We start from the raw sequence: 27,154 nt of genomic DNA, 5'->3' as shown, positions 1-27,154 counted from the left end.
TCTTTTAATAGGAATTATATATAATATCTTTAAAGCACTTAGAAGTCCCCCACCTTCAAGTAGAGGTTATACTGACTGAGCTATTCAAAGATACTCTAGTTCAGGCATCTGTTCCTGGTGATAGGTGTTTAATTGTGAAATAGGTGATGATAGTATCTTATTCTTAAAAGAGAACTCTGGTGAAATCTCTGAAGAAGAGAGAGATGACAAGCATAAAAATGATGGTGCTGGAAGATCAGATACTGTATATAAGAAACACTTGATGTCACCGGATTGCTTCGTGTGGGAGAAAGAAGCTTGAGGGACCACTTAAACTCGGTTTACATTTCCGCTAAGAAATGAATTGTCAGGCGCCTGCAATCCCAGCTACTTGGGAGGCTGAAGCAGGAGAATCGCTTGAACCTGGGAGGCGGAGGTTGCAGTGAGCCGAGATCACGCCACTGCATTCCAGCCTGGGTGACAGAGCAAGACTCTCGCTCCAAAAAAAATAAAAATAAAAATATAAATGAATTGTATTACACAGTAAGATAAAATAGTTCAAAGAGACAAATATAGGAATGTTGATGAAAAGAGTCAAATTCTGTAAAACATTTAAAGAGGCTTATTCTGTGCCAAATATGGGTGACCAAGGCCTGTGACACAGCCCCAGGATGTCCTGAGAACATGTGCCCAATGTGGTTGGGTTACAGCTTGATTTTATACATTTTAGGGGGACAACTTACTGATAGACATAAATCAATACATGTAAAGTGTACCAGTTGATTCAGTCTGGAAAGGTGGGACAACTCAGGCTTTTGGTCATAAGTGGATTCAAGGATTTTCTGATTGGCAGTTGGTCAAACGAGTTAGGAATCAATAAAAAGGAGTGTCTGGGATTGTGGAGACCAAGGTTTTTATTATGCAGGTTTTTATTATACCTCATAGGTGGCCACCCTTAGAAGCAGTAGATGGCAAGTGTTTTCTATTCAAATGTTTAAAAGGTGCTAGACTCGCAACTAATCTCTTCAGGAACAGAAGAACTGGAAAGGGAAGGGGATTCTCAACATAATGTAGATTCTCCCCACAAGAGACAGCTTTGCAGGACCATTTCAAAATAAGTCAAAGAAATATATTTTGGGGTAAAACACTTTGATTTTTTCAGGGCCTGATATCTATCATATGATGCTATACTAGAGTCAGGTTGGAATTTGATATCTCATTGCTGCAAAGAGACTGCTTTGCCAGTCTTAAAGATCTCTGTTTTAATGTTGATATTGGTCAATTGGGCCTGAATTCCAAAGGGATGAGGGTATAATGAAGCATGGCTGACCTCCCCTTCCCATCATGGACTGAACTTGTTTTTCAGGTTTACTTTGGAATGCCCTCAGCCAAGAATGGCCTTCATTCAGTCAATTGAGGGGCTTAGAGTTTTATTTTTGTAGAAGTATGAAGAAAGAGAGGTATCATATGTATTGAAATTGATAACTCATGAAATGTTTTAATTTAATGGCAAGAACAAATCTCTTCTGTTTGAAGATGTGAAGTAGAATGACATGACTTTTTTTTTTTTTTTTTTTTGAGACAGAGTCTTGCTCTGTCGCCAGACTGGAGTGCTGTGGCGCGATCTCGGCTCACTGCAACCTGCAACTCCTTGGTTCAAGTGATTCTCCTGCCTCAGCCTCCTGACTCGCTGGGATTACAGGCATGCGCCACCACGCCTGGCTGATTTTTGTATTTTTAGTAGAGACGAAATTTCACCATGTTGTCCAGGATGGTCTTGATCTCCTGACCTTGGGATCTGCCCTGCACTTTTTTTTTTTTTTTTGAGACAGTCTCACTCTGTTGCCCAGGCTAGAGTACAATGGCATAATCTCAGCTCCTGCAACCTCCACCTCCTGGGTTCAAGTGATTCTCCTGCCTTAGCCTCCTGGGTAACTCAGATTACAGGTGTGCACCATAATGCCCAGCTAATTTTGTATTTTTAGTAGAGACGGGGTTTTTCCATGTTGGTCAAGCTGGTCTTGAACTTCCGACCTCAGCTGATCCGCCCACCTCAACCTCCCAAAGTGCTGGGATTACAGGCGTAAGCTTCTGCAACATGACTGTTTCTCATGGTTGAAACTGGTAGTTCCCAGCCTGATATATTTCACTATACTTCACAAAGCATTATTCACACAACTTCACTGAACAGCCTTTCAGGGTCTGGAGAGCTTAGTGTGCAGACCATTTTCCATAGTCTATATTGTCAGGAATTTTCCCTTTCTGAAATTGGAAGTTTTTAAGTGTTAGTTATTGTTGTGCAGTTCACTTGATAAGGAAACTTCTTTGGGGAGAGGTATGATAGCAGCTTTTTTTCTTCTACAGTTCTAAGGTAGTTCTTGTAACTCATGAAAGGCTGAATTGCTTTAAAGGAGCCTTTCCAAATGGGGAAAATATTTCTCCTTTGGGTCCAGCTGAAACATAGATCTTTTAAACAAAAGATAAATTTTTAAGCATGTTAGAAGCAAGAGAAAATGCATGGTTTTCAATAGAAATATTTTCTCAACCTTGTCTTTAATGTCTACAGTGAATGCTTGAAAATATATATTCTCTTATTTTGTGAAAAGGAAACTATAAAAACATGAAATCAAAGTTCTGGTCCATCTGGCACATTGATAGCCTGCTGTTTAGGATGTCTGGATTTAAATAAGTGTCTTTACCTTTAAAGTTGGAGAAATAAACCTTGGGTCTCCATTATGTAGGTAGTTTCTAAAATCCATAGGGTCTGATGACCTGAAAAAAAGACAGAATGTAAAGCATCTCAATTTCAAGTCTGTTTCTACCAGCCCCCGCCCCCCCCCCCCCCATTTTGATTTGCAATTCTGCAAGAAACAAGGTAGGGACTTACATAACTCTCAAGGAGCTAGTTTACTCTAATTAGCTATCTTTTCATGGCTTATGTTTTTGTTCAGGTGATCAAACAGAATGAATTACAGCCTAGAAGAGTATGAGTGGGTCTCTTGAGTCTTGTTTCTCTCTTTAAGTGTCCAGGGCATTGAGTTTTCCGCTGTTTTGTGCTTTGTTACCCTCCCCAATGGATAACTGTTACCAGGAAATTGAAAAATAACATGGTCATACACCAAATTTGCCATAAATTTTTCTTTTAATTAAATGGAAGATTTCAGACTTGTATCAGTGGATTGTACTCCTGCACAGATCACAACTTCATAAACAGGTGTAAATATTTATGTGAAATTCTTACCTAACTCTGTGAACCACTTGATCTTGGAATCAGTTTTTCTTTTTACAAACAATCCATTTTCAGTTGCATATTTTATCAGTGAGTACTAAACTAGATGTATAATTTGGACCTCAATTTTTATATCAGAAAATGTGTACTCTTTTTTTCAAAAGGGAGAAAAGAAAATGATAGTAAGGTGAGGAGTCTGACATGATCAGAAACCATATTTGAGATGGGAAAATCTTGCTAGGTTAGAAAAAATTTTAGTTTTTAATGAGTCAATATTTTAAGCATCTTCTTGGCTAGGTTAAAGGCCACATTGTCTATCTATAGTTTGTTTCCATTCCAAACTCAAAACCAACATGAAAATTCGGTAGGCGCTCCTTTGCTTTTATTTCTGTACTCATTCCTCTAACATTTTTGAAGTGCCTGCTATGTGCTGAAGAGATACCAAGATTAGTACAATATGATTTCCAGGAAAACATAGTCTGCCTCAGGTGACAGTGATATAGTCAAATAATTTTAACTTAATGGTATTTACTATGATAAAGGTGCTTAACTCTGCCTAGGAGGTCAGTGAAAGCTTGGAGGAAGAGGTGATATAAAAATTAAGTTTTAATGGACAAGTAGGAATCTAGGATTCGGGGCAGGCAAAACATTCTAGGCAGAATGTTATGCCTAGAATGATATGCCATCTTAATGTATGGTTTGTAGGCATTCAGAGTAGAGGAAGTACCTGCCATAGTGAAAACCTTTGGGCTCTGTATTTCCCCAAAAGTCTGTGAGTAATGGATTGCTTTACAGCTGGAGCCAGATGGCCTTACCTCAGATTCTTACCCGAGGATGATCCTGAATAAAACACCTCTCTCTTTTGTAAAGCTTCCCTCCCTGACAAGAAAATAGCCTAACTGCTCATCTAACAAAACAGTCGGGGGAAATGGTGGACAACAAAGTAATGTCAAATTGATGTTCTGCAAGGGTCACCAGTAGCTTCTCAACTGAGTCTTTAACTGGGGTGGCTGCTCTTCAACACTGGACACAGTTGACTTCATCTTTTTATTTATCTTTGTTATTTATCTTTTTTCTCTACCTGCCCTTTACTTGTTACATTGGCCTCCTTCTCATCTCACAGTTGGAACATTCCTTTCTCTAAGAGGCTTTCCCTGGCTCCTTGACCATTTGGGTCCCTTTAGAAAGTGTTCCTACAACACTACATAATGTTCTTGTCATTACTCTTCATTTGTTCTTCTTTGTGTTTGATTACCTGCCATTCTTTCTCCCTAAAGGAGATAGTGTTAGTCTTGTTCATTATTGTATGTCTGGCATCTCATTCAGTCTCAGATGTTAATGTACTCATTTATTATTCAATAAATATTTATTGAGCACTTATGTAGGCTAAGGAATTCAGTGGTAAACAAAACAAAAATTCCTGCCCTTATAGACTTATTTGTTGAATGAAAGAATGAATGAATGAGTGAATAAATGAACAAACAAAATCTATACATTCCCTGGACAATTTTACCCACTCTCATGTCTTTAGCCACCACATATAAAGTGATTAACTCCCAAATGTCTATTTCTACTCAGACTTCTTTTCTGAATTTTAAGCCCAGGGATCCAAGTGTCCCTTCTTAGCTACCTCCACTAAACTCTCCCGAGCATTTTTAACTCTGTGTTCTAAAGTTGCACTCTCCCCAGACCTTTTCTTTGTTCTGCGTTCTCTGTCTTATAAATGGAATCACACATCTCCTCATACATCTTGTCACCCAGTTCGTAAGCTGACATTGCCTTAAATATCCCTTTTTAACCCCCATCCCCTATTTTCTACCATTGTTACTCCAGCTCATGCCCCTCTCATCTCTTGCTTAGACTTCTATAGGGATTTTCTAATTGGTTGCTTTGATTCTAGTCTTCAGCCCTCTGATCCATCCTTTACTCTCCTACCAGAGGTATCTTTATGAAATGCAAATTAGCTGTAAGACATCAATGAGTTAAATAGAGATAAAATCTAAATAACTTAGGGTAACATTTGACATCCAGCCCCTGTTGATCTCTGTAGCCTCTTCACTCATTCTGTCCCACTCAGGACCAGTTAACCATCCATGGCATGCTTCTTTCAGTTCTCTTAATGTACATATTGATCTTTTTTTTCATTCCTTAGATCTTGGTGATTTCTCAGCCAGGGGTAATGCACACCCTGCCTACCTGGTACATCTGTATACTCCTTTTCCAAAATTTGTTTTCAATGTCACATGTTCTCTGGAGCCTTTCCTAATTTCCCTCCAATGTGGTCAAAGTGAACTACTCACCCCACCTTTTTAAAATCATCATTGTACGCTAGTGTATAAATATTTCTCCTGGAACATGTTATCCTTATTTGTTTAAATATCTCCCTCTCTCTAAGCCTTGATGTCCTTTTTTTAAAAAAAAAGTATTGAATATACACTTTGTGCCCTGCACTGTGCTAACTGTTCTTCGTTTATTTATATCATTTACATTTGCAGTTGCCCTGTGAGGTGAGGTAGATATTATCCCCAGATGAAGATGTCAGAGAAGTTACATCATTGCTAAGTACCAGAGTTAAGATTTGAGCCAAGAATGTTGGGCTGACACCTAAGTCTGTGCTTTTACTGAATCCACAGTACTGCCTTTGTACATCTTATGCCTGTTACATTGTATTCAGAAAGCATTTGTTAAATGACTGGAAGAAAGCTTGGCAGGTCTTTTTTGCATGGCCTTTTTGCTGTCTTGTATGTGCGTCTTCCTGCCTCCAAGGACAGTTCTGGTTAGTATATCGTTGGATCATAGTAACAGTTTGTCACCTGACTTACTGACTAAGGACACCTGATTGTAGAGAACTCTTAGGAGGCTGACTTGAGGCTCAAAGTTTCTGCTTCTCACATGATAACTTGTGGTAGAAGTAGGAAGACAAGAAGAGATTGAGTAATAGTAGAAAGAGAAACACAACAAATGCAAACAACAAAAACCATAACAAAAAAAAGTTTTCCTGCAATGTTTTATTATGATAACTTTCAGATATATAGACAGTTGACAATATGGCATTGAAACACTATGTACCTTCTACATAGATTTCAGTGGTTGGCATTGGCTATATCTGCTTTGCCCCCTCTCGTGTGTGTGTGTGTGTATCATATAAATATTTAATATTTATAAATAATTGTATATAAATATATAATTATTATATTTGTAATATAATGTACTTATATATATTTATATGCTATATAAATAAATATATTTATTATATATAAATATATCTATATTTATATAAAAATACACACCAGAGGGGGCAAAGCAGATATAGCCAATGCCAACAACTGAATATATGTATATAAATGTATATAGATCTATATAAATATAGAAATATATACCTATGTAATAGAAATTTATATAAATTATAAATTTACTTACAGATATTAAATTTTATAAGAATTTATTGGCCGGGCGCGGTGGCTCAAGCCTGTAATCCCAGCACTTTGGGAGGCCGAGACGGGTGGATCACGAGGTCAGGAGATCGAGACCATCCTGGTCTACACGGTGAAACCCCGTCTCTACTAAAAAATACAAAAAACTAGCCGGGCGAGATGGCGGGCACCTGTAGTCCCAGCTACGCGGGAGGCTGAGGCAGGAGAATGGCTTAAACCCGGGAGGCGGAGCTTGCAGTGAGCCGAGATCGTGCCACTGCACTCCGGCCTGGCGACAGAGCGAGACTCCGTCTCAAAAAAAAAAAAAAAAAAGAATTTATTTGCCTGTTTTTCTGTGTGTCATAGGAAATGCCACTTGTCTCTGACACCTGGGATGCTTGGACTGGTACTTAGTAATTTTGATCTAATACAAAACTAAATGAAGTGGCAAATGTCACATGTAACGCCTAACTACCTCAGACTTGTCTCATAAGAATGGGAACATTTTATTTTATAAACCAGATTATGATACCTGATAAAATTAGTAGTAATTCCATAATATTAATTGTAATTGAGTCCATATTCTAATTTTTCTAGTTGTCCCAATAATGTCTTTTCTGTTTTTCTCCCTGAATGAGGATTCAGTCATGCTTCATGGGTTGCATTTGGTTGTGTCTTTGGTCTCTTAATCTAAAATAAGCCTCCTGCCCCAAACCTTTTCCCCTATGACACTGACCTTTTGAAGAGTTCAGGTCAAGTGCTTTGCAAAATCTCCCATATACTGGATTTGTGTGATTGTTTCTTACAGTATCATTTAATTTGTCCCTTTATTCCTTCTAAATTCTGTGAAGTGGAAGTTAGGTTTACAAATTTGATTAGGTTCAGATTAAAACATAAGTGATGATGCCTACTTCCTGCAATTGGACATAATTTCTGGTTTTCTACTTATTAGTGATCCTGGATTAATTTACTTTGAGTATTGACCACCAAATTGTACTGTTGAAAGATGCATTTTGTTCTTTACTGTAAGTAATTATGACTCCTTAAGAATATCTAACTCATTAACCTTTCACCTAATGGTTTTAGTATCCTTTAATGATCCTTACCTGTATTAGTTATTACATTGGGGGTTCTAAAATGGTGATTTAAAATTTTGACCATTTGTTCTAATTAGTTTGCTTTCTTCTGTAAAGAAAGACTTCACTTTTTTTTTTTTTGAGACAGAGTTTCAGTCTTGTTGCCCAGGCTCAATCAAGTGCAGTGTTGCGATCTCAGCTCACTGCAACCTCCGCCTCCTGGGTTCAAGCAATTGTCTTGCCTCAGCCTCCTGAGTAGCTGGGATTACAGGCATCTGCCACTATGCCTGGCTAATTTTTTGTATTTTTAGTAGAGATGGGATTTCACCATGCTGGGCAGGCTGGTCTCGAACTCTTGATCTCAGGTGATCTGCCCACCTCGGCCTCCCCAAGTGCTGGGATTACAGGTGTGACTTGGCTTTTTTATCCATCCTTTCTTCTTTTGCAGCATTACTACAAAGTTGTGGATTTTTATTTATTTAGTTTTCTATTAATTAGAATGATTATTTCAGTGCTCAAATTTTCCCAAATGTGGTTAATAGGCACATCCCCTTTAGGCTATCTCCTTTTTTTTTTTTTTTTTTTTTGAGATGGAGTTTCTCATCACCCAGGCTAGAGTGCAATGGCATGATCTCAGCTCAGTGCAACCTCCACTTCCCGGGTTCAAGCAATTCTCCTGCCTCAGCCTGCCGAGTAGCTGGGATTACAGGCACCCACCACCACATCTGGCTGATTTTCACTGTCTTGGTTTTTTTGTGTTTTTTTTTTTGTTTTCTTGTGAGATGGAGTCTCACTCTGTTGCCAGGCTGGAGTGCAGTGAGTGATCTCAGCTCACTGCAACCTCCGTCTCCCGGGTTCAAGCGATTCTCCTGCCTCAGCCTCTCGAGTAGCTGGGATGACAGGTGCCTGCCACCATACTTAGCTAATTTTTGTATTTTTAGTAGAGACAGGGTTTCATCATGTTGACCAGGATGGTGTCAATCTCTTGACCTCGTGATCCGCCCGCCTCGGCCTCCCAAGGTGCTGGGATTACAGACGTGAGCCACTGCACCTGGTTGCTATTTTCTACTCTTGTGATAAGCCCTCATCTATTTGTCTTTGAACACTTTCTAGCATTTTACAGCACAACAATATGTTCCAAGTTTACTTTATATTTTCTCTACCCCAAAATGGGGTTCAACCGTTTTTCCAAGGAGTCTTGGCTCCAAAAAAGGAGAATGTTTTTTTTTTCTTTTAATTTAATGATTCACCTTTTGTCTTTTCACAGAGGCCTCTCTACATTTAGTCTGTAAAGATTAGTTCTGTAAACATTAGTTCTGATCAAGATTACTAAGTACCAGTCGAAGCATCCCAGGTGTCAGAGACAAGGGTGAGGTGAAGTGGTGGGGGTGAACGCTGGTAGGCCAGGGGAATTATTTCAGTTAAAATAATATTTCTTTACTTTGGCAGCCTCCTAGTAGTATATCCTATCTCCGACCCTTCTGCTCTCCACTTGTGATTTGTCTCTCACACAGTTTTTATTCTTTAACTCATCCCCTTATTCATTCTGCTCTTAGCATTACTTTTACTTATCTATCTAATGCATTTTAGTGTTAAGATTTTAAGCTTTACCAAATGATTATTTTCCACAGCCATTTCAGCTAATTAATTTGATGGTTAGGTTTTGATGTAATCTTGCTTAATACTAATTTATATTTATTTATTTATTTGTGTTACCTAATGAAGACTTATTTCTTTGAAGAGGTTGCAATGACTGCTATGTCTTCCACTTCTTCAACAGTGGTTAGGCAGACTACAGAGTTTTATATTCATGTCATAGTTTGGTGTACACTTTCCCTTAAGTTTGGTTTTCAACATCTAGTTCATCCTTTTCTGTCAGTCGCCCAGGATGGAGTTAAATATGTCTTCTTTTTCACTGTACCCCCCAAATCATTGAGAAGGCATTTTGTCCACATTTTCCTAACATAAATCTTTCTCTCCAGATGGAGGATTGAAGTCTCATTGTGCTAGGAAGGAAGGGAAGGTGGGGGAGGGTGCATTTTGAAATCTGCTATATCAAGAAAGACATTACAAATTGATAAAGGCAGGACTACCTGTTTTCATATTCTCCCACATAGCATGTATGTAAATGAATTTGCCTGTAATTTGTTTCAAACGCTGACATTTTACTCCTAAGCTATATAATTGTGCTTGATTTTTCCAGAGTAAAATTCATATTCTGTGACCAGACTAATATGTTCACCTACTATAAAAATTACTGCCTATGGTAACAGCAAGAATAAAAATCTCCTTTTATATACATAATAGCTGGCAGAGACTCCTGGGACCACCACAAATCATTCCTATCTTTTAGAGCTTGCTTTCCATGGAAATGTAAAACCAGCCTAGTCTAATGTACATTGACTCTGAAAACCTATTTAGACTACCATTTATACTATTGTTATTTAAGATGCCAAGGATTCAACAAGCTCTTCTAATTATTGTATTATCTAAGCTTAGTAACCTGTCCTTTCCCTGTGAACCAGCTCCTCTTCTATCATCTACCTCTGGCTCCTTTTTTGTTAAAGGTTAATAATGAGAACAATGAAGCAATTGGTTATTTATGCAGTCATGATTGGCAAAAGTTATTAGCACAAGAATCTGCCCAGAAGCAATGATTAGGTTATGAAAATATTAAGAAATACTGAAACCAGACACCATTTTGACATTTAAAAAATAGTATTTCGACCCTTAATTGTGATGACCTGTTGTAAAAGTATTTATACAGAATAAATCTCATTGGATAGTAATTCTTATACCAACAGCATACATAAGTAAGTGTTAAGGGGAGATTTGAAAATGTACTGAAGGGACAAAGAGCCTGGGGAGGAAATTACCACAAAGAAAAATAAGGAACAGAACTCTCTCTTGGGTAGAACTATTTGTCTCCCAGGCACTGGTCTACAAAGTTAGCTAACGTTTTCTGATTCAGTATTTTCATATTGAACGCTTGGCAAGTTTTACGAGTTGTGAGAGAGGGTACCCCAGGTTAAATTGCCATGTTCTTTATACCAAATTATAAAATTATAAAAAATGTAGGGAGATATGGGTTCAGAATATTTCCTGGTGATGGTTTTATTAATGAAATGTTGACTTAACTGAAAAACTGAACAAAAAATATCAAATTATACTCTCTTTATGTTTAATACAGTTAGGAACTTTCTGTGTAAATTGTCAGTACTCTCATCAGAACAGTGTTACTATTTGTACCCCATACTGATTTTTTCAAATAATAACTTTATTGTGTATAATTCATGTAAAATAAAATTCACTCTTTTGAACTATATAATTACATGGTTTTGAGTATATTCCAAAAATGTGCAAACATAACTACTTTGTAATTCCTGAACATGTTTATTACCTTTCCACCAAAATTCATACCTGTTTGCAGTTGCTCTCCATTTCTTCTCCCCTAACCCTTAGCAACCACTAATCTATTTCTGTCTCTGTATATTTGCCTGTTCTGAACATTTTATACAAATGAAATCATGCAATATATGGCCTTTTGTGTCTGGCTTCTTTTACTTAGCATAATATTTTCAAGGATCATCCGTGTTGTAGCTTGTAGCAGTACTTCATTGCTTTTTGATGGCTGAATAATATTCCATTTATAAATATTCCACATTTTGTTTATTTATCTGTGGACATTGAGATTGTTTTTACTTTTCTACTATAGGAATAATGCCATGTTGAATATGTATATACAAGTTTTTGGGTGGACATATGTTCTTTAAAAAGTTGTCTTTGCTTATATATTTAATATTCTTCAGGACATATTTTCACTTCTCTTGAGTATATACCTAGGAGTAGAATTGCTGGGTCATATGTCAAAAAAATCTCTAACATTGTGAAACAGCTAACTTACTTTCCAAAGTGGCAGCGCAGTCTTATGTTCCCATTAGTTATTTAGGAGGGTTCCAGTTTCTTCATATCCTTGCCAGTGCTTGTTAGTCTTTTTGGTTATGGTCATCTTAGTGAATGCAAAATGGTATCTCAGTGTGTTTTTTATTTAGTTTTCCCTTATGGCTATGTTGAGTATCTCTTCTTATGCTTCTTGGCCATTTGCATATTTTGTTTTGGGAAATGTCTATTCAAAGCCTTTGCCCACTTTTAAATTGTACTCATTATCTTTTTATTGTGTAGTTTTACAAGGTGTTTATATATTCTGGACACAAATTCTTTACTGTATCGTTTCCAAATATTTTCACTCACTCAGGGGGTTATTTGTTTCAATTTTCAAATAATGCCCTTTGAAGCACAGTCATTTGACATTTTGAAGTCCAATTTATCTATTTTTTTTTTAATTTGGTTACTTGTGCTTTTAAGTGTTCATCACCTAATCCAAGGTCACAAAGATGTACTTTTATATTTTCTGCTAAGAGTTTTATAGTTTTAACTCTTATGTTTAGATCAATGATACATTTTCAGCTTGTTTTGCTTTTTTAATATGGTGTGAGGTAAGGGTTCCTTTGCATGTATCTACATTTGTTTTTATTCAAATTTAAAGAATCAAGGAATATGTTTTCAAATGGGATGTTCTTTGCTACTCTTTTTTTGAAATATTGTTTTATGATTTTGGGGGAGGAATACATGTAACTTTTATCTGAAGACTGTATGCTTATGACTGTCTCACCAAATATGATTGCATTTCTGGTTCTGTTTTGTTTATTGGAATATGAAAAGCAGCATTGATGGATGCAGTTTGAATCAATTTTTCGATTTTTTCACCTTAATTTGCAACCTCACCTCTTCAGCTACAGTATAGAGAATGCCAAGAACTTCTAAGCCTGTATCAGAAATATTTATCAGAACAACAAGAGAAGCTCACCATGTCTCTCTCAGAACTTGGTGCTGCTAGAATGCAGGAACAGCAGGTAAGCATCTTTAATTTTACTTTTCTTGTCTTCAGTGGATCAGCAAGGTGTCAGAAGAGCCATTTGCTTTTTATGTTAATTTCCTCACAGTATATAATATTGTTTTAAAACATGTAGCTACTGCATGTAATTGAGTTGATGTCTTTCCCTCCCCCTTTCCTTTCTCCTCCTGTTCCTGGGACCAAAGGTAAGGAATGATTACTTGAAGAAGTCTATGTGGGTCAGTGGGGAAGCTTCTGGTTGGATGAAAGCACAGCCAGAAGGGTAAAGAAAACACTGCTCTGTTACTTAATGAAGAAGATAAGGTGGGCTGTTTGTTACTCATTGTCCCTATGGAAATCATAAATAAGCCTTTCTTAATACTTGTTTATTTTTTAGAATAATGAAAGTTAATTGTGGACTTATAAAAACTTTAATTGGAGAATATTAGGATATTTTGCATATGCTTGCATACATGTATTGATCATATAAGTATATAGGAGAGTGTTTATATAAACATTTATATACATATTGCCAAATGGTATATATTATATAATTAAATGAATGCTCAGAGCCCTATCAGATGTGATGTGAAATAAGCCCTAAAGACCCACTTTCTGGTTGGGGGATTCCCTTTCCTAGTGAAGGGAAGCCATGACAGACTGTACCTGGAAAAACGGGACACTCCGCCCAAATACTGGGCTTTTCCCCATGGTCTCAGCAACCAGCAGACCAGGAGATTATCTCCCATGTCTGGCTCGGCAGGTCCCACTCCCACAGAACCTTGCTCACTGCTAGCGTAGCAGTCTGAGGTCAACCTGCGAGGCTGCAGCCTGGCAGAGGGAGGGGCGTCCACCATTGCTGAGGCTTCAGTAGGTAAACAGAGTGGCCAGGAAGCTCAAACTGGGCAGAGCCCACTGCAGCTCAGCAAGGCCTACTGCCTCTGCAGACTCCACCTCTGTGGGCAGGGCATTGCTGAACAAAAGGCAGCAGAAACTTCTGCAGACTTAAACGTCCCTATCTGACAGCTCTGAAGAGAGCACTGGTTCTCCCAGCACAGCATTTGAGCTCTGAGAAAGGACAGACTGCCTCCTCAAGTGTGTCTCTGACCACCGTGTAGCCTGAATGGGAGACACCTCCCAGTAGGGGCCAACAGACACCTCATACACGCAGATGCCCCTGTGGGACGAAGCTTCCCGAGGAAGGACCAGGCACCAATATTTGCTGTTCTGCAATATTTGCTATTCTGCAGCCTCCGCTGGTGATACTCAGGCAAACAGGGTCTGGAGTGGACCTCCAGCAAACTCCTACAGACCTGCAGCTGAGGGACCTGACTGTTAGAAGGAAAACTAACAAGCAGAAAGGAATAGCATCAACATCAACAAGAAGGACATCCACACCAAAACCACATCTCTAGGTCACCAACATCAAAGACCAAAGGTAGATAAAACCACAAAGGTGGGGAGAAACCAGAGCAGAAAAGCTGAAAATTCTAAAAACCAGAGCGCCCCTTCTCCTCCAAGGATTGCAGCTCCTCGCCAGGAATGGAACATAGCTGGACAGAGAATGACTTTGAAGAGTTGACAGAAGTAAGTTTCAGAAGGTCCGTAATAACACACTTCTTTAAGCTAGAGGAGGATGTTCTAACCCATTGCAAGGAAGCTAAAAACCTTGAAAAAAGTTAGATGAATGGCTAACTAGAATAAACACTGTAGAGAAGACCTTAAATGACCTGATGGAGCTGAAAACAATCTCACAAAAACCTTGTGATGCATGCACAAGCTTCAATAGCCGATTTGATCCAGTGGAAGAAAGGATATCAGTGATTGAAGATCAAATTAATGAAATAAAGCAAGAAGACAAGATTAGAGAAGAAAAGTGTAAAAAGAAATGAACAAAGCCTCCAAGAAATATGGGACTATGTGAAAAGTTTGATTGGTGTACCTGAAAGTGATGGGGAGAATGGAACCAAGTTGGAAAACACTCTTCAGGATATTATCCAGGAGAGCTTTCCCAACCTAGCAAGACAGGCCAACATTCAAATTCAGGAAATACAGAGAACACCACAAAGATACTCCTCGAGAAGAGCAACCCCAGTACACATAATTGTCAGATTCACCAAGGTTGAAATGAAGGAAAAAATATTAAGGGCAGCCAGAGAGAAAGGTCGGGTTACCCACAAAGGGAAGCTCATCAGACTAACAGCAGATCCCTTGACAGAAACCCTACAAGCCAGAAGAGAGTGGGGGCCAATATTCAACATTCTTAAAGAAAAGAATTTTTAACCCAGAATTTCATATCCAGCCAAACTAAGCTTCATAAGTGAAGGGAAATAAAATCATTTACAGACAAGTAAATGCTGAGAGACTTTGTCACCACCAGACCTGCCTTACAAGAACTCCTGAAGGGAGCACTAAACATGGAAAGGAGCAACTGGTACCAGCCACTGTAAAAACATGCCCAATTATAAAGACCATCAGTGCTATGAAGAAACTGCATCAATTAACGGGAAAAATAACCAGCTAACATCATAATGACAGGATCAAATTCACACATAACAATATTACCCTTAAATGTAAATGGGCTTAATGCCCCAATTAAAAGACACAGACTGATAAATTGGATAGAGAGTCAAGATCCATCAGTGTGCTCTATTCAGGAGACCCATCTCATGTGCAGAGAGAGCATAGGCTCAAAATAAAGGGCTGGAGGAAGATCTACCAAGCAATTGGAAAAAAAAAAAAAAAAGCAGAAGTTGCAATCCTAGTCTCTGATGAAACAGACTTTAAACCAACAAAGATCAAAAGAGAGAAAGAAGGCCATTACATAATGGTAAAGGGATCATTTCAACAAGAAAAGCTAACTATCCTAAATATAAATGCACCCAATACAGGAGCACCCAGATTCATAAAGCAAGTCCTTAGAGACCTACAAAGGGACTTAGAGTCCCATACAGTAATAATGGGAGAATTTAACACCCCACTGTCAATATTAGACAGATCAACAAGACAGAAGATTAACAAGGATATCCAGGAATTGAACTCAACTCTGCACCAAGTGGACCTAATAGACATCTACAGAACTCTCCACCCCAAATCAACAGAATAGACATTCTTCTCAGCACCACATCGCGCTTATTCTGAAATTAACCACATAATTGGAAGTAAAGGACTCCTCAGCAAATGTAAAAGAACAGAAATCACAACCAACTGTCTCTCAGACAACAGTGCAATCAAATTAGAACTCAGGATTAAGAAAGTCATTTAAAACCATACAACTACATGGAAACTGAACAACCTGCTCCTGAATGACTACTGGGTAAATAACGAAATGAAGGCAGAAATAAAGATGTTCTTTGAAACCAATGGTAACAAACACACAACGTACCAGAATCTCTGGGACACATTTAAAGCAGTGTGTAGAGGGAAATTTATAGCACTAATTGCCCACAAGAGAAAGCAGGAAAGATCTAAAATCGACACCCTAACTTGACAATTAAAAGAACTAGAGAAGCAAGAGCAAACAAATGCAAAAGCTAGCAGAAGGCAAGAAATAACTAAGATCAGAGTAAAACTGAAGGAGATAGAGGCTCAAAAAATCAATAAATCCAGGAGCTGGGTTTTTGAAAAGATCAACAAAATTGAAATAGCCAAAGTATAAATGGTTTGTTTGTATTTTGATCTGAAATATCTTCTTTTGTTCTGTTTTCTTAAAACATAGCTGATAAAAAGAGGCAGAGGAAGGTGGCAGCTGTTTCTGATTGTTTATGTGAAGTTTCCCTGCTACACTGAAAACAAGTCAGGCAGTTTTTAAGGTGGCTTTTGCTTATTGCTTTTCAAGGGGTAAGAGAAAATGGTAGTTGGAAGATCAGATTTCAGACCTTCGGTTTTAGTTTCTACTTACTGCTTCTTCATGACATAGATGTGTGACGAGGGCACAGAGTGGAAGGCCAATCCATTTGGCAAGGATACGGGAGTTGAGATGGAGGAATCTTTCATTTACCAGTATTAATAGTCTTATCGTAAGGATACAGAGCTGATAGTGAAGAAATAGTCACCAGGGAGTCCTAAAGACATCTAGAGGAGACCTTTTTCTATTTACTTTGAAATTGGAAGAAAATAAAACTTTCTTAGGTGTTATTGATTTGTATTTAAGCTAGTGATTTCTTGGAGGTTTTGCCCAGTAAGTCTATTTCCTTGCAGTAAGGGCATCATTGTGAAGACTGTAAACCTCAGTGATGTCACTGACCTAATTCTCTTCCCACCTCCCACTTATCTTGTCATGAAGTTACATGTTCTATTTATGTACTTGCAAATAGACTGTGCCCATCTCTGTAGTGTCACCTTTTTTGTTATTTTGTAATCGTTGTTACATCATTCATCTATCACCCTTATCAGCTTTTGAAAACAGGCATCTTGTTGCATTGGTTTTTGTACACTCGGAGCCTAACAAAGGTCTTGGCTTAAGAAATACTAATTTTTCATTAATTTGTATTTAACAAACATTTGTGTAGTACATACTACTTGTTAATACATGTTAAATCATTTACTCCTAACTCAATGAAATAAGGTAGGTTATTATCTCTGTTTTATGCCTCTCGCAGAGGCAGAATGAATGAATCGGCCAGGTCATACAGCTAACAGGTTGGCAAAGCCAAGATATGAACCAAGCCAATCTGGCACTATAGTTTGTGAAGAAGGAAAGACAAGAAAAATTTGAGGTAACTAAAATTGTTAAAATTTGGCTTTAGATATTCTTGTTTCTATAACTAACTCTCCTTGGCTCTTAATCTGACATACAGATTGTTAATCTCTAGAGCACAAATATGCTAGAGAGATGGTGGGAAACTATTTTCTTTCCTTGTAAGGAGCCACAGTGTCAGATAAAACATAAAATTTTATTCTTAAAATTTAAAAAATTTTACCTTCAGATTTTATGATGGCGATGGCAGCAGATCCTTTTTCATGAGGCATTTATTTGACTTTGAGAGACTTGTTCTGTTTCTTCTTCGTATTGGTTACTCTCTCGCGTATTATGGTTTTGCTTGTAGTTTATTAAATCCACAGTTCTCCAGAAGAATGCCCTAGCTTATGATTTTTGTTTTTGACATCTGCCATTTCCTTGAAAAGAAGTTGGCTTGAAAAGAAGCCAACTGCCATTTCCTTGAAAAGAAGTTCCATATTTCTTAGTAGGTCTGGGTCACAGACTGGTCAAGAATCTGAAGTGTACTAAAGATGGATCATTGCTTAGTACAAATTTAATGTCTATTGATGGTTGTTATCACTATTGTCTCTATAGTGTTAATAAAAGGCAATCAGAAGTTCGAAACCAGCCTGGTCAACATGATGAAACCCTGTCTCTACTAAAAATACAAAAAAAAAAAAAAAAAAAAAGAGAATTAGCCAGGCATGGTGGTGTGTGCCACCACACCCGGCTCATTTTTGTATTTTTAGTAGAGGTGGTGTTTCATCATGTTGGTCAGGCTTGTCTCACATTCCTGACCTCAGGTGATCCACCCACCTTGACTTCCCAAAGTGCTGAGATTATAGGCGTGAACCACTGTGCCTGGCCAAAAAAAAAAAAGTTTTATAGTACTTACGGACACACAGCCTTATGACTGCTTCCTATTCTGCAACTACTTTCGTATATTCTTTTGGTTAAAATTTTATCTAATTTTATTTTGTTCTTTTTAACGTGTACTTAGAGTGAATTTTCTGTATACTCCTGGAATTAAGTTAGTGGAAAGGAAGTAAAACCATCTTTATTCATAAAAAACATGATACTGTATATAGAGAATCATAAGAAATCCACAAAAAAATGGTGATGGAATCAATAAATGAGTTCAGTGAGGATGCAGGATATAAGATCAATATGTAAAAATCAGTTTTATTTCTGTTGATTACCAATGAACAATTAAAATACGGATATACTTAATAGAAGAAGTGCAAGACTTTAACACTGAAGACATTAAAACATGACTGATAGAAACTAAAGAACATCTAAATAGATGGAAATGGGTTCCATGGTCATGGATTGGCCATTTTCCCCAAATTGATCTACAGATTTGTTGCAATCCTGATCAGAATGCCAGCAGATTTCGATAATTCCTTTTTTGTAAAAACTGGTAAAATAGTCTTAAAATTTATATGGAAGCACAAAGGAGTAAGAAAAGCCAAAACAATTTTGAGAACGATGAGAAGAGTGGAGGATTAATCTTTTCAGTTTCAAAATTTGTTCTAAAGCTATGGTATAGTAGGTAGAATTTTAAGATGGCTCACATGACCTTGGCCCCCTGGCAAAATGCTTTCACTCTTGCGACTATGTTATGTTATATATTTAAAAAGATTTTCTGGGTAGGCCCAATATGATAAATAAGAAAAACAGAGAGTTTTCTTTAGCTGAGAGTGAAAGATGAAATCAGAGAGATTTGAAACATGGAAAGGATTGATCTCACCACTTCTAGCTTTAAAGATGAATGGGGCTCAAAGCTGAGGATTGTTCATGGCTAACAGCAAGAAAATGAGGATTTAAGTCCTACAACCACAAGGAGCTACGTTCTGTCAGCAACCTGAATGAGCTTGGAATCAGTTTCCTCCTCAGATATTCTAAATTAGATCACAGCTCAGCTGACAACCTGGATTCAGTCTTGTGAGAAACTAAATGTAGAACCTAGTCGAGTTGGTCTGGCCTTTTGACCTACATAACTGTGAGTTAGTGAATTTGGATTATTTTAAGCTGTTGCATTTATGGTAACTTTTTTTGGAAAAATAGAGAAAGAATATACACAGAGGGCTCCAAGATGGCCAACTACACCCAGGCAGGAGGAACATTTCCCACCAAAGGACTAGGACATCAGGAAAACTGGTACACTCCTAGCAGATCTTCAGAAGGAAGGTATTGAGAGCAGGCAGAAGGAAGAAACAGATGCTGGGCTAAAAGGGGAGGAAGCTGGGAACCCTGCACAGGGCTGCTGCACACTGGGACTTGTTCATGGCCTTCAGTGACTCCTGTGGAGTGGGTGAGTTGAACAAGCAAGGAACAACTCAGTCTCTTCATGGGCATCTAGAATCCCAGAAATAAGACAGTCACATAACAGTAAAAAAAAAAAAGAATGAAAAGGAATGAACAAAATCTTCAAGAAATATGGGATTATGTAAAGAGATCAAATCTATAACTCATTGGCATCTTTGAAAAAGATGAGGAGAAATAACTTGGAAAACATATTGGGAAAACATATTTCAGGATATCATTCATGAGAACCTCCCCAGCCTAGCTAGAGAGGCCAAGATTCAAATTCAGGAAATGCAGAGAACCCCTGCAAAATACTTCACAAGAATATCATCCCCAAGACACATAATCGTCAGATTCTCCAAGGTCAAAATGAAAGAAAAAATATTAAAGACAGGTAGAAAGGACAGGTCACCCAGAAAGGGAGGCCCATCAGAATAGCAGTGTAACTCTTAGCAGAAACTCTATAAGCCAGACGAGACTGGAGGCCTATATTCAACATTCTTAAAGAAAAGAAATTCCAGCCAAGAATTTCATATCTGACCAAACTAAGCTTCATAAGTGAAGGAGAAATAACATCATTTTCAGATAAGCAAATGCTGAGGGAATTTGGTACCACCAGACCTGCTTTACAAGAACTCCTGAAAGAAGCACTAAATATGGAAAGGAAAGACCAGCAACTGCAAAAACACACTTAAGTATACAGACCAGTGAAACTTTAATGCAACCACACAAATCAGCATAATAAACAGCTAACAACATGATGACAGGATCAAATCCACACGTATTAGTACTAACCTTGAATGTAAACGAACTAAATACCCCAATTAAAAGGCACAGAGTATCAAAGTGGATGAAGAAGCAAGACCCAATGGTATGCTGTGTTCGAGAGACCCATCTCAAGTGTAGTGACACCCGTAGGCTAAAAATAAAGGGATGGAGAAAAATCTACCAAGCAAATAAAAAACAGAAAAAAAGTAAGGGTTGCAATTCTAATATCAGACAAAACAGACTTTAAACATCTTGTCTAGTATCCGAAAAAAAAAAAATCAAAAAAGACAAAGAAGGCTATTACATAATGGCAAAGGTTTTAATTCAACATGAAAACCTAATTAGCCTAAATATATTTGCATCCAACACAGGGGGACCCAGATTCATAAAGCAAGTTCTTAGAGACCTTCAAAGAAACTTCCACACAATAATAGTGAGATACTTCAACACCCCACTGAGAGTATTAGACAGATCATTGAGGCAGAAAATTAACAAAGATATTCAGGACCTGAACACTGGACCAAATGGATCTGATGGACATCTGTGAAACTCTCTACCCCAAAACAACACAATATATATTCTCCTCATCTGCACTGAGTACAAATTAATCTAAAATTGGTCACACAATTGGACATAAAACAATCTGCAGCAAATGCAAAAGAACCAAAAGCATATATTAGCCCTCAGACCACAGTACAATAAAAATAGAATTCAAGACTAAGAAAATCTCTGAAAACTATACAATTTCATGGAAATTAAACAATCTGCTTGTGAATGACTTTTGAGTAAATAATGAAATTAAGGCTGAAAACAAGAAGTCCTTTGAAATGATTGAGAACAAAGATACAGTATACCAGAATCTCTGGGACACAGCTAAGGGAGTGTTAAGAGGGAAATTTATAGCACTAAACATCCACATAGAAAGTTAGAAAGACCTCAAATTAGCAACGTAACATAACAACTAAAAGAACTAGAGAAGCAAGAGCAAACCACCCCAAAGGAAGCAGGTGACAAGAAATAGTCAAAATCAGAGCTTAACTGAAGTAGATTGAAACACAAAGAAAACATTCAAAAGATAAATGAAGCCAGGAGCTGGCCTTTTGAAAAAAATTAATAAGCTAGATAAACAACTAGGGAGACAAATAAAGAAGAAAAGAGAGAAGATCCAAGTAAACACAATCAGAAATGAAAAAGGGAATATTACCACTGACCCCACAGAAATGCAAATAACCATCGGAGACTATTATGAACACCTCTGTGCATACAAACTAGAAAATCTAGAAGAAATTGATAAAATTCTGGGCACATACACTCTCTCAGGGCTGAACCAGGAAGAAATTGAATCTCTAAACATTATTGGTAAATAATGTGCTCTGAAATTGAATCAGTAATAACCTACCAACCAAAAAAATCTCAAGACCAGATAAATTCACAAATTCTACCAGATGTACAAAGAAGGGCTGGTAGCATTCCTACTGAAACAATTCTAAAAAGTTGAAAAGTAAGGACTCCTCCCTAACTCCTTCTATGAGGCCAACATTATCCTGATACCAAAACCTGGCAGAGACATAACAAAAAATCTCAAGACTAGACAGATTCACAGCTGAATTCTACCAGAGGACAAGCAGGAGCTGGTACCATTCCTTCTGACACTATTCCAAACAACAGAAAAAGAGGCACTCTTTCCTAACTCATTTTGTGAGGTCAGCATCATCCTGATACCAAAACCTGGCAGAGACACAACAAAAAAATGAAAATTTCAGGCTTTCAGGCCAATATCACTGATGAACATTGATGTGAAAATCCTCAATAAAATACTGGCAACCGAATCCAACAGCACATTAAAAAGCTTATCCATCACGATCAAGTCGGCTTCATCCCTGGGGTGCAAGGCTGATTTAACATATGCAAATCAATAAATGTAATCCATCACAGAAACAGAACCAATGACAAAACCACATGATTATCTCAATAGATGCAGAAAAGGCCTTTGATAATAATCAACACCCCTTTATACTACAGACTCTCAATACACTAGGTATTAGTGGAACATATCTCAAAATAATAACAGCTATTTATGACAAACCCACAGCCAATATCATACTGATTGGGGAAAAGCTAGAAGCATTCTCTTTGAAAACTGGCACAAGATATGGATGCTCTCTCTCACCACTCTTACTCAACATAGTATTGGAAGTTCTGGCCAGGGTATATCAGGCAAGAGAAAGAAATAAATAGTATTCATATAAGAAGAGAGGAAGTCAAATTGTCTCTGTCTGCAGATGACATGAGTGTATATTTAGAAAACCCCATTGTCTCAGCCTAAAATATCCTTAAGCTGATAAGCAACTTCAGCAAAGTCTCAGGATACAAAACCAATGTGCAAAATTTGCAAGCATTCCTATACACCAATAATATACAAACAGAGAGCCAAATCATGAGTAAACTCCCATTCACAATTGCTACAAAGAGAATAAAATACCTAGGAATACAACTTACAAGGGATGTGAAGGACCTCTTCAAGGAGAACTACAAACCACTGCTCAAGGAGATAAGAGAGGACACAAATAAATGGGAAAACATTCCATGCTTATGGATGGGAAGAATCAATATCATGAAAATGGCCGTAATGCCCAAAGTAATTTATAGACTCAATGCTATCCCCATCAAGCTACCATTGACTTTCTTCACAGAGTTAGAAAAAACTACTTTAAATTTCATATGGAACCAAAAAAGAGCCCATATAGCCAAGACAATCCTAAGCAAAAAGAACAAAGCTGGACGCATCATGCTTCCTGACTTCAAACTACACTACAAGGCTACAGTCACCTGTACCTTGTACGAAGCAACATGGTACTGGTATTAAAGCAGATATATAGACCAGTGGAACAGAACAGAGGCCTCAGAAATGACACCACACATCTACAACGATCTGATCTTTGACAAACTGACAAAAACAAGCAATGGAGAAAGGATTCCCTTTTAAATAAATGGTATTTGGAAAACTGTCTAGCCCTATGCAGAAAACTGAAACTGGACCTCTTCCTTACACCTTATACAAAAAATAATTCAAGATGAATTAAAGGCTTAAACGTAAGACCTAAAACCATAAAAACCCTAGAAGAAAACCTAGGTAATACCACTCATGACATAGGCATGGGCAAAGACTTTGTGACTGAAACACCAAAAGCAATGGCAACATTAGCCAAAATTGACAAATCAGATCTTATTAACCTTAAGAACTTCTGCACAGCAATGGAAAATATCATCAGAGTGAACAGGCAACCTACAGAATGGGAGAAAATTTTTGGTCTGTCCATCTGACAAAGGGCCAATATCCAGAATCTACAAGGAACTTAAATTTACAAGAAGAAAACAAACCACACCATCAACAAGTGGGTGAAGAATATGAATAGACACTTCTCAAAAGAAGACATTTATGCGGCCAAGAAACATACGAAAAAAAGCTCATCATCACTAGCCATTAGAGAAATGCAAATCAAAACCACAATGAGGTACCATCTCATGCCAGTTAGAATGGGGATCATTAAAAAGTCAGGAAACAACAGATGCTGGGGAGGATGTGGAGAAATAGGAATGCTTTTACACTGTTGGTGGGAGTGTAAGTTAGTTCATCCATTGTGGAAGACAGTGTGGTGATTCCTCAAGTTTCTTGAACCAGAAGTACCATCTGACCCAGCAATCCCATTACTGGGTATATGCCCAAAAGATTATAAATCATTCTGCTGTCAAGACAAATGCACATGTATGTTTACTGCAGCACTGTTCACAATAACAAAGACTTGGAACCAACCCAAATGACCATCCATGATAGACTAGATTAAGAAAATGTGGCACATATATACCATGTAATGCTATGCAGCCATAAAAAAGGATGAGTTCATGTCCTTTGCGGGGACATGGATGATGCTGGAAATCATCATTCTCAGCAAACTAACACAGCAACAGAAAACCAAACACTGCATGTTTTCACTCATAAGTGGGAGTTGAACAATGAGGAGACATGGACACAGGGAAGGGAATATCACACATTGGGGCCTGTTGCGGGGTAGGGGTGTCGGGGAAGGATAGCATTAGGAGAAATACCTAATGTAGATGATGGTTTGATGGGTGCAGCGAACCACCATGGCACGTGTATACCTATGTAACAAACCTGCACTTTCTGCATGTGTATCCCAGAACTTAAAGTATAATAATAATAAAAAAGAAAAAACAAGAGAAAACTTCAGGCCAATATCCTTGAAGAATATTGGTGTAAAAATCCTTAACAAAATACTAACAAATCAAATCTAGCTGCACATCAAAAAGCTAATCCAACATGATCACGTAGGTTTTATTCCTAAGATGCAAGGATGGTTCAACACATGCAAAGCAATAAATGTGATTCATCACATAAACAGAACTAAAGACAAAGCCCATATGATCATCTAAATAGGTGCAGAAAAGGCTTTTGATAAAATTCAATATCGCTTCATGTTAAAAACTCTCAACAAACTAGGCATTGAAGGAACATACTTGAAAATAATAAGGGCCATCTATGTTATACCCACAGCCAACATGTTAGTGAACTGGCAAAAGCTAGAAATATTCTTCTTGAAAACTGGCACAAGACAAGAATGCCCTGTCTCACCACTCCAGTTCAACGTAGCATTGGAGGTCCTGGCTAAAGCAATCAGGCAGGAAGAAGAAGTAAAGGGCATCCAAATAGGAAGAGAGGAAGTCAAACTATCCCTGCTTGCAGATGACTTGATTCTACATCTCAAAAACTCCATAATCTTAGCACAAAAGTCCTTAAGTTGATAAACAACTTCAGCAAAATTTCAGAATACAAAAATCAATGTACAAAAATCACTAGCATTCCTATACACCAACAACAACCAAGCCAAGAGCCAAATCAGGTATGCAATTTTATTCACAATCACGACAAAAACAATAAAATACATAGGAATATAGATAGCCAGGGAGGTGAAACATTTCTACATTGGGGATTACAAAACACTTCTCAAAGAAGTCAGATGTGAGCATAAACAAATGGTAAAACATTCCATGCTCATTGAGAGGAAGAAGAAATATTGTTAAAATGGCCATAGTTCCCAAAACAATGTACAGATTTAGTGCTATTCTTATAAAACTACCAATGACATTCTTCACAGAACTAAAAAATCTATTTTAAAATTCATATGGAACCAAAAAAGGAGCCTGAATAGCCAAGGCAGTTCTAAGCGAAAAGAACAAAGTTGGAGTCATCACACTACCCAACTTAAAGCTATGCTAAAGAGCTCCAGTAACCAAAAAGGCATGGTACTGTACAAAACCAGACAGATAGGCCAATGGAATGGAATAGAGAATCCATAAATAAAGCTACACACCTACAACCATCTGATCTTCAAGAATGCTAGGAAAAAAAAAAAAAAGCAATGAGGAAAAGACTCCCTTTTCAGTAAATGGTGCTGGTTTATACTGGCTAGCCATATGCAGAAGATTGAAACTGGCCCCCTTTCTTACACAATATACAAAAATCAACTCAAAATTGATTAAAGGCTTAAAAAGTAAAACCCGAAACTATAAAAACCCTGGAAGATAACCTAGGCAATACCATTCTGGACATAGGAACTGGCAAATATTTCATGACAAAGACACCAAAGCAATTGCAACAAAAGCAAAATTTGACAAATGTGATCTGATTGAACTAAAGAGCTTCTGCACAGCAAAAGAATCTATCAACAGAGTGAACAGACAAACTACAGAATGGGAGAAAAATTTTGCAAACTATGCCTCTGACAAAGGTCTAATATCCAGCATCTGTAAGGAACTTAAAAATCTTAAAAGAAAAAACAACCTATTAAAGCAAGCATAAGAAAAAAAGTTCAGTATTACTGATCATTAGAGAAAGCAAATCAAAACCACAGTGAGATACCATCTCAGAACGGTATTAGTAAAAAGTTAAAATATAACAGATGCTGGCGAGATTTTGGAGACAAGGGAACACTTACACACTGTTGGTGGGAATGTAAACTAGTTCAATCATTGTGGAAAGTAGTGTGGTGATTCCTCAAAGATCTAAAAACAGAGCTGCCATGCGACCCAACAATCCCATTACTGAGTATATACCCAACGGAATATAAATTGCTCTGTCATAAAGACACAATCACACATGTGTTCATTACAGCACTGTTCACAATAGCAAAGACATGGAGTCAACCTGCATGCCCATTAATGGCAGACTGGATAAAGAAATGTGGTACAGGCTGGGTGCTGTGGCTCACACCTGTAATCCCAGCACTTTGGCAAGCCAAGATGGGTGGATCACCTGAGGTCGGGAGTTGGAGACCAGCCTGACCAACATGAAGAAACTCTGTCTCTACTAAAAATACAAAATTAGCCAGGCGTGGTGGTGGATACCTTTAATCCCAGCTACTCGGGAGGCTGAGGCAGGAGAATCACTTGAACCCAGGAGGCAGAGGTTGCAGTGAGCTGAGATCACACAATTGCACTCTAACCTGGACAACAAGAGCGAAACTCCATCTCAAAAAAATAAATAAAAGAAATGTGGTACGTCTATACCATGAAATACTATGCAGCCATAAAAATGAACAAGATCATGTTCTTTGCAGAAACATGGATTGAACACGAGGCCATTATCCTTAGCAAATTAACAAGAACAGAAAATCAAGATGTTCTCACTTGTAAGTGGGAGCTAAATGTAAGAATACATGGACCCAAAGAGAGGAACAACAGACACTGAGGCCTACCAAAAGGTAAAGG

General features: G+C 37.8%; 1 protein-coding gene across 8 annotated transcripts in view; it reads left to right on the top strand.

Annotated features, from left to right (window-relative positions):
- KIAA1328 (KIAA1328 ortholog) overlaps positions 1-27,154 on the top strand; it is a 402,048-nt gene that overhangs the window by 128,653 nt on the left and 246,241 nt on the right. For all 8 annotated transcript variants that reach the window (XM_033177894.1, XM_033177892.1, XM_033177900.1 and 5 more), the window contains one exon: positions 12,483-12,610. In XM_033177894.1, the coding sequence (XP_033033785.1) occupies positions 12,483-12,610 (128 nt within the window). The remainder of the gene's footprint in view (positions 1-12,482; positions 12,611-27,154) is intronic.

This window comes from Trachypithecus francoisi, unplaced genomic scaffold (genome assembly GCF_009764315.1).
Source record: "Trachypithecus francoisi isolate TF-2019V2 unplaced genomic scaffold, Tfra_2.0 Lachesis_group19, whole genome shotgun sequence".
NCBI lineage: Eukaryota > Metazoa > Chordata > Mammalia > Primates > Cercopithecidae > Trachypithecus > Trachypithecus francoisi.
Note: the sequence above shows the minus strand (reverse complement) of the source record. Positions and strands in the feature narration are given on the sequence as shown.